Here is a 15014-nt window from a genome sequence, read left to right as displayed (position 1 = left end):
TAGCCTATAAGTCCTAATATTAACGTTATGTTGTATAAATAACGAAGCATATTCTATATGAAATTATGAGTTGAATCCCATTGATTAAAAACTTGCTATCAAATGCGCCACTCTACTGGTCATCTTCAGTGCGCACAGCTCAAAACAGAAATGCAGAACATTAATAACTACTGTCATATAGGCTAACTTTATAGTGAGAGCACTATTGTAAAAATTGTTAATTGTTGCGGTTTCGCCGACGTTAAGTGTTAACTATCTTTATATAAAAACATTATTTACCCCGTTTGTCTCTGCGAGGCATTTGTTACACATTTCCCCTGTGTGTTAACATCAGTAATTATGACTGACGAATGTCTGACTTGACTCAATGTATTTTGCCCCGCCCCCAAACCTATGATTCGACTATCAGTCGAATATCAGCAAGACTCTTAAATTCCGATTCGACTTTGAAAATCTTTAGTTGGGGACACCCCTAATAATTACAAGATAAAAACCTTTGATTTGTCTTTTTTAGGCATAGAAATTATTGGATTCTTATCGAAAGTTGCATTCTCTTTACATAAAACATTTGAGTGGCAGGCGAGGGGATGACCGAGATTACGACTGAAAAGCTGAAAAGCCTAACTCCTGTTTGAAGCCCGGACTGCCTTGAGCTGAGCATATCTCTCTAATTCTGCTGCTGAAACAGGATGAATTATGGAACAGGTTTCCACGCAGCCAGATGAATAATGAATTTCGTGTTCACTTCCTCACTCTCCCTTTCTTTACAACCCCTCTTCTCTCCCTAAAGGAAAGCCAGACTCTTTAAACTAACGTTAATGACATCACAACCCGCTTCAGCACACCGTGGGTCTCCTTACATCACATCCACAAGTGTAGTAGCAGTAAGAAACACACTTTACAGCGAGGGATGAGTTTTTCTGAATTGCAGTGCAGCGTGTTGCTTGTGCAACCAGACAAATACCAGCTAACAGATTCTCGACACAAGCACGCTTTAATCAGACAGTCAGTGTTTCTCCGTGAAGCGCAGCCACTCTGGATGTCAGAGCATCTCCACTATGAATACATCAAACCCTCATAACATAAACGACAAAAGGGCTCAGGAAAAACTGTGACTTCATCACAACTGGGTGCCACACATTATTAAATATCTCTACCAGCTAAACAGTTATTTTTTTTTTTGCTACGTTTACACAAGGGAACTGTGTTCGGCACATCAGGATAACTAAAAAAAAAAAAAAAAACACTTTCTCCAAACCCAATGAGGCACTAAACTCTAATAAAACTGGTGAAACTGTTCTCTGTAATTACAGTTACAAGGCATTTGACTATGAGGAGAATTAATGAAGGCCATCCAAGTGTTACGTGCTAAATTGTGCCATCTTCCACTCTATTTCTGCTATATGCATAATGCTCCACGTTCTTATACACCCACATACACACTCATACCGTCCTAGTGCTCTGTCTTTCATTCTGAGAGGATGGGAATCTCGACTGATTCAGCATTGCTGTAGAGCATCGAGCTTGCAACGCCAATGTTGTGGGTTTGATTCCCTGGGAATGCCTGAACTGAAAAGATGTACAGTACAGTTCAGATGCAAGTAGCGCAAGGTCATGGGTTTGATTTCTAGGGAATGCATAGTCTCACGTAGCCCAAACTGAAGGTCTGGAATCTATGGCAGGTTTCACTGGCTAAGGCCCACCTATGAGGCCATTTGACCGACATGTCAAACAACCAATCACAGTTCGTTTCATTCATCATCACGTTTCGAGACTTGGAAATGTCTCCACAATAACAGACCTGTGTGTAAAACTCTTTGACATATTTTAAAGATTCTATGCCGCGAACTTTACATATTTCATATACTTTTGAAAATCCACTGTTAAGTTGATCCTGATAAGCGCTCGTTGTCACAGTATGCATTGTCACGGCGGCTTTCTTCTTTCGTGAAGGGGTTTGGCATCACGGTATCCTTGTTTCCAGGCGGAATGTCAAAAACGCGACACACGTCTCGCGAAAATCCTGTAGAAATCAACCAATCCGATGACTACTTTGACATTCCTGAAGCGTTTCCACTTTTGTGCGCCATATGCATCCAACGTTCAGCCAACGGCCCGAGACTAGGACTGAGGCTGAGACTAGGGAATGGATGAAGTGAAAAGATGTTAAGTTCAGGTGCAATGCAAGCTTTTTTGAATAAAACCTCTTCCAAATGATTAAATGCAGATGAAGGGCCCTATCATACAACCGGAGCAATACAGCGCAAGTGTTTTTACTAGTTTCAGCCAGACACAGTTCTCATTTTCCCGTCCTGCGTCGCGTTGTTAAAATAGCAAATGCATTTGGGTCCATTTGTGCGCTCATGGGCATGCAAAAACATGTAAAATATAAAAAAAATTAGGGATTACATTGCAAAAGAACATTATTTTGTAGGTTACATAAATATAAAAATGGCTACATGTCATAATGGATAGTCATCATATGTATCAGAATTAAGCTACCTATTTGATCACGCACGAGCAGCTGCGTTAGGAGTTATTTGCACATGACAGACGAAGAGACACAAACCAATGTCAAACTAAAGATTGGAACAAGTCTATAAATAAGTCAAGAGTTATTAAGGGCGTTTGAGTTATTAATTTATGCATATCATGTTTTTTTAATTAACTAATTAACTATAATTTAACTTGTAATGACAGATTTTGCAATAAATTACAAAAATGCAAAATATAAACATTTAGTGGTCACATACTCATTACAGTCAAGGTTATGCGACAATCAGAAGTATACTCAAAATATACATTTTACTGTTTTAGAATTATTGTTATAAAATGTGAAAAAAAATTGTTATATATATATATATATATATATTTTTTTTTTTTTTTTTTTTTTTTAAGTAATATGCATTATTAAAAAAGATTATCTCTCTTACTTTCTAACAACTGCATTTGACTACATTATCATTAGCTCAAGCCTTTAAAATTACAAAGCTTGATATGAAATATGTTAAACACTACGGTTACCACACCTTATTTGTCAGGGTTTTGTCCTTAAAACACATAAGTGGAATAACTGACTCCGGTCCGTTGAATTACGGAAAAATAAAGCACACCCAAGATGTGTGCTACAAGCAAAAATAACTATAATATACATGGTGATATATACTGTGACTGGGATAAATAACTTACACCGCTCACCACAGGGTAGTGCAATGCTTGCACGGGACAAAAAGAGAGCAGGAAAGTTAAATTAAAAGCTGTGGAGTTGTGTGGGGGGCTCAGAGGACTGCTGAGGGGGGCTGTGCGGACACAGAGCTGGTCACTGCCATCATTTAGACTCAAACAAAAAGAGGTAACAGACCCTATTAAAAAGGAAGTTACAGACAGTTCAACTGCTTCCAAATAAACAGTGAATACTTGTTTGGTCCTTAAAGCGCAAAATTAAGTGGCCATTTTTCAACATTCACTTTGCTTTAATAGTGGCCATTATTGTTTGCGTGGTCTTACTTGCAGTCCACAAGCCACGGACGGTTAAGACTCTCTCTCTCTCTTTCTCACACACACACACACGTGACGTGCAAAACTCCGTCGTAGCAAGGTCAGAATTAACTCCTCTCCGAAGTTTACGAAATGGTCGTTCATAAAATGTGTTGCTGTTCTGTTGAAACTTGTAAGTTATCTTAAAGATTCCTAAATGCATCAATATGTGGGGCATGTTTGAACGAGCCATTTTAGGGGGGCGCGGCAGAGTCTTAAATTTGATAAAGAATATCTCTTTGGATTTGAGACTTTAGTCTTTGCAACTTTACAAATCTTCTTTATGCACCAAGAGCTCGTAACAAGAAATTTGTGTCAAATATATAGAATGAAGAACAAGATTTGAGAGCTGCTTTAGAGAGGATGATTTTCTTTGGGTGACAAATAAGTGTCCAAGTCACTATTAATTTTTGCCTCAAATTCACAACATGAGGTTGTGTTAATGATGAGAGAATTTTCATTTTTTGGATAAACCCTTAATCAGATGGCAGCCATTTGTTAACAGGAAAGCTGTTCCAGGATCAACAAATCAGGTTGTAACAGGAACATAGCCAACTTGTGTAAACAGATTAAAGCAAAAATGTGTGATTGCATCATCCAATTAACTAAAACTTACTGTCAAAAATGACAAATGTCTTATGCAGACTGGTCTGAAAATGCTGAACTGAAAGTGTCGAGGCACTCATACATTCAAACACATGCATTTGCAGCCATCAGCACTTCTATCAGTTATTCATGGCCAGCGATCAAATCTCTTGAATCAGCTCTGCCTCTGGGTGAGAGTGACTGAGTCTTTCATTCTACCGTGATAATTCATTTAGCAAGAAATGTCGGCGTCTGATACACACACTCGATGAGTTGGGCTCCACTCCTTTAAAAGCCTCTGCTCAGTTTGCTATCGCTTTACACGCAACAGCTGTTTTCCCGGCTCAGCTGTCATGGACTCCCGTATCATGTGAGGCGTGGAATGGAGAGCAGGAGGGAGGTACTGTGCAAAAGTTAAGCCTCCATCAACATGCAAATGCCAGGATGTAGCTGTTTGCATATAATAATGTAAAAACATTAAAATGTAATTTTTAAATACTAATGAAGATAATAATGAAGTGAGAATACTTTTTGTGTGCAAATAAAACAAAAATAATGACTCTATTTACCAATGCTTCTCAACCTCCTTCTTACCAATGTCCTTACTGCCTTTCTGTAAATATTGTTATATTGTCATATATTTAGCTTCTTCAGCTCAGATTAGGCTAAAATACTGTATTTTATTCAGGTTGTTCTAGATATTGTAAAACTCTAGGGGAGTGAGGAAAATGAGCATAAAAAAAAAGTGGAGTGTTCCTTTAACAGAAAGAGGGGACCTTTCTTTAGAGCACTTCCACTTGCATCTTTACAGGTTACCCTTGGGAGATATCATCAGGGAACACGTTGTTAGCTTTCACTATGTATTATGTATTATATACACTTAGTATTATGCTGATGATACTCAGCTCTATATATCTTCGAGGCCCGGTGAAACACACCTATTTGAAAACAGAATGCATAGTCGATATAAAAAACTGGATGACGAGTAATTTCTTACTGCTAAATTCTGAAAAAAAACAACAAAAAAAAAACAGAGGTCTAATGATATTTTTGGGGCCTGGAGAAGTTTTGTCATGTCCTGACATTTGTGCTTTTTTCAGTTACTTATAAACATCTAATGGCTAAAGTCTAATATCACTGTAATCAGCACAAAGTGGGCTATAATAATATGTGAGCATAGGACTATAGAATTATAGGAGCTAAAAACTCTGCTTGTAATAACCTAGAACACTGACTAAGACTTGATGGCTGCTCTGTCAATTCTTCGTCATCAGTTGGGAACCTAGGTGAGCTATTTGATAGCAATTATGACCTCAAGGTTAGATTATTGTAATGCTTTATTGGGTGGTTGTTCTGCACGCTTGGTAAACAAACTACAGCTAGTCCAAAATACAGCAGCAAGAGTTCTTACTAGAACCAGGAAGTATGACCATATTAGCCCGGTCCTGTCAACACTGCACTGGCTCCCTACCAAACATCGTATACATTTTAAAATCCTGCTTATTACTTATAAAGCCCTGAATGGTTTAGCACCTCAGTATTTGAATGAGCTCCTTTTACATTATAATCCTTTACGTCCGCTACGTTCTCAAAACTCAGGCAATTTGATAATACCTAAAATAACAAAATCAACTGCGGGCGGCAGATCCTTTTCCTATTTGGCGCCCTAACTCTGGAATAACCTACCTAACATTGTTCGGTTGGCAGACACACTCTTGCAGTTTAAATCTAGATTATAGACCCATCTCTTTTACCTGGCATACACATAACATACTAATATGCTTTTAATATCCAAATCCGTTAAAGGATTTTTAGGCTGCATTAATTAGGTAAACCGGAACTGGAAACACTTCAAATAACACCGTACTTTCTACATCATTAGAAGAATGGCATCTACGCTAATATTAGTCTGTTTCTCTCTTATTCTGATGATTCAGATGATTCTTCTGCACAATCTGACTTTGCTGCAGCCTGGAATTGAACTACTGGTTTTCGTCTGGTCAGAGGAGAGCTGGCCCCCCACTGAGCCTGGTTTCTCCCAAGGTTTTTTTCTCCATTCTGTCACCGATGGAGTCTCGGTTCCTTGCCGCTGTCACCTCTGGCTTGCTTAGTTTGGGTCACTTCATCTACAGCGATATCATTGACTTGATTGCAAATAAATGCACAGACACTATTTAAAATGAACAGAGATGACATAACTGAGTTCAATGATGAACTGTCTTTAAAGGTCATTTTGCATTATTGACACACTGTTTTCCAAATGAATGTTGTTCAGTTGCTTTGACACAATGCATTTTGTTTAAAGTGCTATATAAATAAAGCTGACTTGACCTGAAAACCCAATAACTGCATATGTTCATATTGTTTTCTCAAACAAAACGATTTTGTTAAAATCCACAGGAAGCATATTATACCATATTATTCTGGCAAAGTATATAGGTTATATTATCTGGCAACATGGGTTACACAAAAATTACAAAAGAATCCAAGCTTGTAACTGATATAGTGGCATTGAGAGTAAAAATAGTTTTAGCTTTTGATGCTCGAATTAGCTGTTTTCAGATCCTTTTCTTCACCCGTTTCTCACCACGAATCAGATCACAGAGGCATTTGTTTTCAATAAAAACAAGAAAATATACAAAAAAAAAAGTAGAAACAAAGTGCTAAATGGGTATTTTATAAAGACTGTCATCATTTTGATTTGACAGGAGGGACATTGTGGTACATCGACCACATATTTAATGTTTTTTATACGTTTATGGCACAGAATACAACAGAATATTTAAAAAAGGAAATATAGTTGTGTTAAGCTGTAAGCTGCTTCCCATTTCACTTTAAACATGCATCCACTAACTTCCCTAAGCACTTATTTTGAGGGGAATCCCTGAGAAAGAAGTTTTCTGCTCACATTTTGAGTCAGCTCATATGTATGCTTCAGGTCAGTGAAGTGAAGGGCATAACAATTGAGGAACGTAGCCCTGGTTTGGCGGATGAGCATGACCCGGTCAGCTGGTAGACCAGGGTCAAAACTGTGACAGTGGTTTGAATTTCACAACACAGCGCCACATGTCTGTGGGGTAGATTTCAGTTTTCTTCACTATGCTATTTTTAGGATCAAGGCAGATCAAAAACCCTACAATGTAAAGGAACCCCATATCAGAGCTTCAGCCCTCAGAGGAATGTTACAGACTTGGATTAGAGTACAGGAAATGAATGAGGAAGACAGGCTTCGCCACAAGCCAGTGGCTAACAGTGTATATATGAGTGTGTCAAGCTTTAAGCTATTTACACACACAGAAGGAAGCTCAGCACAAAAAGACATGACTGATGTGTGATGTGTGTATACATGAGCAAGATAGGGATGTGCGCCATTCAGAATCAAATTGAATGCCTTTCAAACTCCTGAATTTGTATTTAAAATAATCTTTTTATCTTTTGATGGCGGTCTTATTTTTTTACAGTATTAAATCTAAAAACAGTAGTTTCATCTGAGAAAAAAATTCTAAATAGAAAAATAATTTCGATTTCAGCCATTGCTTCAGCATCTATTTAATAGGGAGCGGGAAGCTTCGGATTCTAGACAGGATTTGATTGGTCAGAAGATTTGATGAGAAGCTGAAGTACAAGGTGACGTCAAAAAAATCATTGATCCATTTTGGCGGAAGTGACGAACTGCAAGCTTTGAATGCTTATATGTTCTTAAATGTTCTTCTAAATTCTCAGCTGAATTTCTTTTCAATTCTGTAAATGCCTCTTCCTGTGATTTCAATTTAACATCCTGTCTGACGAGGCCGGTCAGAATATCCAATTCTGAATTTTGCCCAACCCTGGTCAAGAAATATTGAAACTCACTCTCTGGCTGTATCTCATTGGGTGTGATGGAGCGCACAAAGTCCTGTGGTGTCATGTACACCTCCGCATCTCCGTGCTCACTGATGATCTTCAGGGTGGCAAAGTAGCGAAAAATCTTGTCTGGGGTGGAGTAAGCTCTGATCCGGTTCTCATACTCCATCACCTGTATCACACACACAGAAACACACACTTACAGTCAATATCAATGTTGGGAATTAACTACCTAACACTCTCTTTTATACTATATAAACAACATTTTTATTAGTGTGACAGTAGTGCAGGTGTTTCTAAAACGGAGTAGTTTTTACAGTAATAACAAGCTACTTTATCCAAGTAGCCTTTAGCGTAACCAAATTATATTGCCATTTTTACCCTGGTGTGCTGTATTTACCCCTGTATAATGTCCTGTCAAGCTCATATAAGATTGTAATGAATCATTTTGGGTAAATGAATAGACACATAAAATGATTCACCAATGCAATTGTTGTGGCACAAAAGTAATTATATGTTTTTTTTAAGACATCGTGGGCACTTCTAAATACCGTGAATAAATATACATTACTAATCATTCAGAGTTTGGAATGCATATTAAGAATAGTATTCCCATCAGCTGATCAAAATGCACAACACCACTGTATGCTGCTTGAAAGAGCGTATGCGCCCATGATGTAAACAAACACGCATGAGAAGCACATGGAGGAACACGTAAGAGACGCACTGAATGAAAGCACATTCATTCTCTGACAGCAGATGGCGCTAAAATGCAGCCCTTACCCTGTAAACCCCGTAAATAAAGCAGCTGCTACTTTCTAAACCATATTTCAATAATTTTAATCAGATTTGTGTATTCCCTATGGTGTTTATTACAGAGCCAACTACAACTACTGAAATATTTTGACTTAATAGGCTATTTATCTTCAAACATGTATTTTTTTAATCCGGACTACAAATGCCATAGATATTGTTTGAAAGTGTTTTGATCCTTCATTGTTCATTCACACTTTACATTATGGCTTCATTAGTTAACATATACTGGCAATGAAAAATTATTCTGAACATTCATTAATCTTAGGTATTGCAATATTTAATAACACATTGTTAAAACTGAAAGTTGCGACTGTGTTATTTAATGAGCTAACATGAACTATGACTTGTATTTTTTAACAAAGATTAATAACTTCTATAGCAAATGTAGCTATTGCTCATTGTTTAGTGAATGAGCACTATGTGATGTCCGAACTGATTACAATATAGTTTATGTATTGCACTGTATTTTATGTAAAATCATTTTCTATTTTTAAACTGTCTTAAATTCATTTTAAGTCAATTTTTAAATCATCTTCATATTTCAAGTTCTTAAATTGCTTGTTTTATTTTTGTAATTATTTTTCTTCATGATTTTCTTTTAGTTTTTTTTATGTAGAGCACTTTGAATTACCATTGAGTACGAAATGTGCTATATAAATAAACTTGCCTTGCCTTGAATGTTAATGCATTAACTAAGGTTAACTAATGAGGTCTTACTGTAAAGTGATACATATTGGTCTTTATAGTTCTTTTGCAACAGGTAAATTTGATACCGGCATATCCCTACTTTTTATTTTTTAAACCAAAATATTTAACAATTTAATTTAAATAGTTAAAGGTCTACTGAAGTACCCTGAAACATGCACCTTTATTCAGTGTGTCGACATAATTTTAACTGAAACAGGAAGACAGGGTGGGAAATATCACGCAACCTCACCCCTTTTTTAAATAGCCAACAGGCAATATCCATTTGGCTTTAAAATGTAAAATAGTCATTAGTGGAAAAGCTTTGAAGATGTAATACATTAGTAAAATGTGCGACCTATCTAGCCCTTTGTGATCAAATTTATCTCATGTAAGGCTGCTTTGAATAAATAGTATAATACTAAAATATAATAAAGAATGCTAGATAGACATAGGCCTTCCAATACTGGTCATTTACATAACTAAATCTAACACTCTGATCATTACAATAACCTGAAATTATGGCTGTCATATCAGCAACAGTGGCAGAACAGCAGCCAATTTTGTTTTGAGTTCTGAATCAAGAGCAGCCTAAAAGTTATTAATAGCCTGAGGCGACATGGCACATATTAACTGAAAAATCATCCATTGCAGGTTTGCTCTGAAAGTAAATCTCTGTATAATTTATCTGGTGCATGAAAATGTCCAGAAATATTTAGACAATAACTGTCAATTGCATCATGTGATCATGCGAGACTGACAAACTTAATTGAATGGATTGCAAAGAACTGTGGGTTTATGTTCAATTATATGAATTAATTATATTTGTGTTGACAATTAAATGTTTTTTTGGCATCAATAATATATTTTAAATGGTCTTTTTTGCCATTTATTCATCATATCATGCCATTCAAATGTTTAACTGATTGACAACCATTAATCGAGATTCTGATTTTTAAATCAGAGCCATTACTGCAGTTTGCATCTATTATTGTGATGGATGTGTCTGTATTTTTGAACAAAGATCATCAAAATGAGCAGCAATAGAGGTCAGTTTCATCATTCTCATCCAGCCATTGACGACGCTTCCTTTTCCACTATCTGGCTGTCTTTTGCAAATGCCCATTTTGCGAGTGACTCATTATGCAGGCTACTGTAGGCTAATTAATGCAATTTTCAAAGCTAATTGAGTGTCAGTTTGCTTGCCGCTATTAGACAACAGAAGTGACTGTAATTGCAAGATGAAGTGATGATAATTTGGAGTTTAGGAAAATGCCTGAATGCCTGCAGTAAGTGATGCTTGTAATGTAAAACTGTACTTGTCAATCAAACCCTGAGGTCAGTGCGCACCACTGCTAATTATAATTTATTTTTTTTAGTTTATACTTGCATCAGAAGAACATACATGGTCACTGTACTGGGCTCACCATTATTTCAGGATTTTGCACCATAAGTGGTGCGTTTTTAAGATGCCGTGTAAAGTGTAATTTTCAAGTGCTAAAAACTCATGTAGAGCCCTTGCCTAATAATGCCCTGCCTTGCCATTGACTTTCAATACATAGACAAAAATAGTCAAAACATTCCTCAAAATATCATCTTATGTTCTACACAAGAAAGATTGTCATTCAACTGACCAGGTCTGACTTTTCTGCCATTTTTCCCCAAATTCCTGTATCTGACTTTGTATTCATCATATTGAGATGTGGAGAGTGTTTTATTGTGTTCATTGCGCACATAAATCTGACAAAAAATTACGCACTTGCTTGCCTTGCAAGTACTGATACTTCCTCTAAGAAATGCTGGTCACACCTTATTTTAAGGTCCAATTCTTGCCATTAACTACAACTTGTTTCAATAAACTCCAAATGTGCTGCTTATAAATAGTTAGTAAGATAATTGTTAAGTTTAGGTATTGGGTAGGATTAGGGATGTAAAATATGATCATGCTAATAAACAGCGAATATGTCAAAGGGTTAGATCACACAAAAAAAGAAAATTAGGCTGCGTTTTACTCACCCGAAGCAGGTGTATATTTACATTTACATTTATTCATTTAGCAGACGCTTTTATCCAAAGCGACTTACAGATGAACACAGTGGAAGCAATCAAAAACAACAAAAAGAGCAATGATATATAAGTGCTATAACAAGTCTCAGTAAGGTTAACACAGTACACATAGCATGGGATTTTAAATAATATAATAAATAAAAAGAAAACAGATAGAATATGCCATGTAGACAGAGAAGAGACGTGGTCCAAGAACTGAGCCCTGAGGCACCCCAGTAGTTAGATGTTGAGACTTGGACACCTCACCTCTCCAAGACACTTTGAATATGACTTTCAGACGAATCATAGTTATATTAAAAACTGTCTTTGATCTTTTTAAGCTCTATCACTGCAGTCAGTAGGTGTTGCATTGCTTCAGTCCAAAAGAAGTTAAATAAAAAGTACCTATCCATAAAAATAAGTGTATTACATGGATCCGTGGGGTGAAAGATGAAAGTCATATACACCTAAGATGCCACGGGAGTGAGTCAAACGCAGACTTATTTTCTTTTTAGGGTAAACTAACCCTTTAATAATAGGCTTGCTAATAAGCAACTAGTTAATAGTGAGAATTGGTCCCTATACTAAAGTGTTATAGAAATGCTAATATCGTTTTTCTATTAAAGTGATGGTGATACATTGTTTTGAAATATTAAAGGTCATGATTACATGAGTTTGCATTTTCAGAAAGTTAAATAACATACCATTACAACAAACAATCTTTCAGCAGATGAGCATGTGCTATGTCAAAGCATAAGCTGCAAACTGATCCAGGAATATCGCTCATATGTCTCTTAAATAATAAAAGGAGAGTATGATGCACGCTGCCTGTATGTTTAGTGAGAGCAAATGTGCACAACTTGCACACTGGTCGCCCTTTACAGCACTAACTGCCATCTGTATGTCATCATTCATACACAAAGAGTCTTGTGTTTGTGGGGGTATGTGTCACGGCTCCTGCTCTGTTTCAGAGGGAAACGCTATGTGTCATAGAAACAGACAGGTTGGCATCTAAATGGCACCCACCGTGGGCTGGCAGTGATGCCAGATGACATTGGCACACCAATGAGGGGAACAGAGAAAAAAAAATGCACGAGCACCAAAGCAAGGACATACTTAGCAGCATACATCACAAACACACATCCACACAAACGGCACTTTCCTTGATCTTTTGAGAGTTTGCTATGCTATAAAAAACACTGGCTGTTTCAAATCCTGAGAGACATCTTAAGGAAATGGAATTGGAAAATTGAATCGGTATCCTTAAAAAGGTGTTGATGCTTTAAAATTAAGGTTTTACATTCATGGAGAAAGCAGACAGATACTTATATTGCAAAACAGCAGATATAAGAGCAAAATAAGAGTACAATACTGTCTGTTAAATTTGTTAACTTTAAACCATTTCTAATTGTGTTGCACCAGCTGCTCTTTATTTCCCTCTGAAGGATTCCAGCAAAAAAAAAAAAAAAAAAAAAAGGATTTTTTTTTTTAAAAGTAATTCATCTGATATTTTTTTAATATAGAAGCCCATTTCCATCACTGAATAAAAAGTATTAAAAAAAAATATTTCTCAGAAATGGCAGTTTATTTTATTCTCACAGTTGCGAGTTTTTATACTGCAGTTCTAACTTTTTTGGGTATAAAGTAAGAATTGCTAGATATAATCTTTCTAGTTTATATCTCACAATTCTGTCTTTATTTCTCAATATTACGAGTTGCTATCAGACAATTCAGACTTTATAATTGCAATTGCAAGATCATATCACACAATTCTGATAAAAAAAAAAATCATATAATTGTGAGATAAAAAGTCTCTTGTTTCTTTTTTTATTTAGTGGCGGATAATACTTTAATTTTAGTATTTTTTTATTTTATGACTTTGTAATAAGGTAATATTAACATTATGGATGTGCAAGACTAGTCAAATAAAGTTGACTAAACAGAACTAAAATACTAGTCGACTAGCAATTGTCACAGTGTCTAGAGAACATTGCAAAGGTAACACTTTAGAATAAGGTTCCATTAGTTAATGTTAGTTAATGTATTAATTAACATTAACAAACAATGAATAATACATTTATTACTGTATTTATTCATCTTCGTTAATGTTAGTTAATGAAAATACAGTTATTCATTGTTAGTTCATGGTAATTCACAGTGCATTAACTAATGTTAACAAGCACAACTTTTGATTTAAATAATGCATTAGTAAATGTTGAAATTAACATGAACTAAGACTTATAAATGCTGTAGAAGGATTGTTCTTGCTTAGTTCATGTTAACGAAAGTAGTTAACTAACATCAACTAATGGAACCTTATTCTAAAGTGTTACCCATGCACAAAGAAGAAGATGAAGGCAAATAGTCTTTAATTAATCCACAGGAAGGTAAATCCACAAACAGACAGGAAATAATCACATGTATGGACATAGTAGACCAGACAAAGGTAAACTGAAGGGAAGGGAAGCTAGCGAGGGACAGACAGGTGAGGATGATTAACAAGACACAGGTGAACTATCGCTGAGTCCCAATTCACATACTATCCGTGCTAAATAGTATGCGAAACTAGAATTAGTACGTCCCAAATTGTAGTATGTTGAAAAGAGTATTCCAAAGATACCCGGATGGTCTACTATTTCCGGTTAGAATTCGAAGTGCAGATCAATGCACACTCTAAGTGCTAATATTGCCCACAACCCATTGCGTGCGGGAGGGAGGAGCTTTGCGATGATGTAAACATGGCAGCCGGATGCAGCAGCGGAGATGCGCCCTCAGCTTTTAAGTGTAAGAATTCAAATGTTTAACCCTAATTAAAGTTATATTTTATTTCGTTACACACATTGCACATGAACGTCAGAACCAGCCGCCTCACAAACGACCTGCGTTAGGTTCTATGACGACGACGCCCTGCTTCTTGACTCCTCAACTTGGTAGAAGAACATATTGTAAAATGTATTGTGAAAAAAAAACGATGAGAAAAAAAGATGGGAATAGTAAATACAATTTTATTGGACATAAAGAATGAATGAAACGTTAACAGTTGTGGTGTGCGTAACTAGGCGTTCACGTTGCATGACGTCATCTAAGTATGTCCCAGAACGTGCATACTCTTTTGCTACACACTCAAAAGTATGTACTTTTTCCTCACAAAAAAAGTACATACCTTTAGGTTGTAGTATAAGTAGGCGAATTGGGACTCAGCGTATATAACCAAAGTAATCACAGAGAGACAGAAACTGGGTCAATGAACACATGATGGATAAAAACACAACAAAAAAGTCCAAAGGTGTGACCGTAATTAACACTGCAGAAAAAAGATTATTATTTGTATGATAACTTATAAACAATGTTATTTATTTTATATGCAAAAAGGTTTTTACCATGCACAAAGGTCTTAAGCGGTACAGCAAAAGGGGAGAAAATGTTTATGTAATACTCAACTGTGTTTTTGTACCAGTGTAGGTCGTTTTATTAATTTAATTTATAGTTACCTCTACACAATC

General features: G+C 36.2%; 1 protein-coding gene across 1 annotated transcript in view; it reads right to left on the bottom strand.

Annotated features, from left to right (window-relative positions):
• Positions 1–15014, bottom strand: part of LOC127970366 (calcium uptake protein 1, mitochondrial-like) — a 71242-nt gene that overhangs the window by 39757 nt on the left and 16471 nt on the right. The window contains exon 4 of the mRNA XM_052572911.1: positions 7975–8137. Within this exon, the coding sequence (XP_052428871.1) occupies positions 7975–8137 (163 nt within the window). The remainder of the gene's footprint in view (positions 1–7974; positions 8138–15014) is intronic.

This window comes from Carassius gibelio, chromosome B13, assembly GCF_023724105.1.
Source record: "Carassius gibelio isolate Cgi1373 ecotype wild population from Czech Republic chromosome B13, carGib1.2-hapl.c, whole genome shotgun sequence".
NCBI lineage: Eukaryota > Metazoa > Chordata > Actinopteri > Cypriniformes > Cyprinidae > Carassius > Carassius gibelio.
This window is presented reverse-complemented; position numbering and strand designations above follow the sequence as displayed.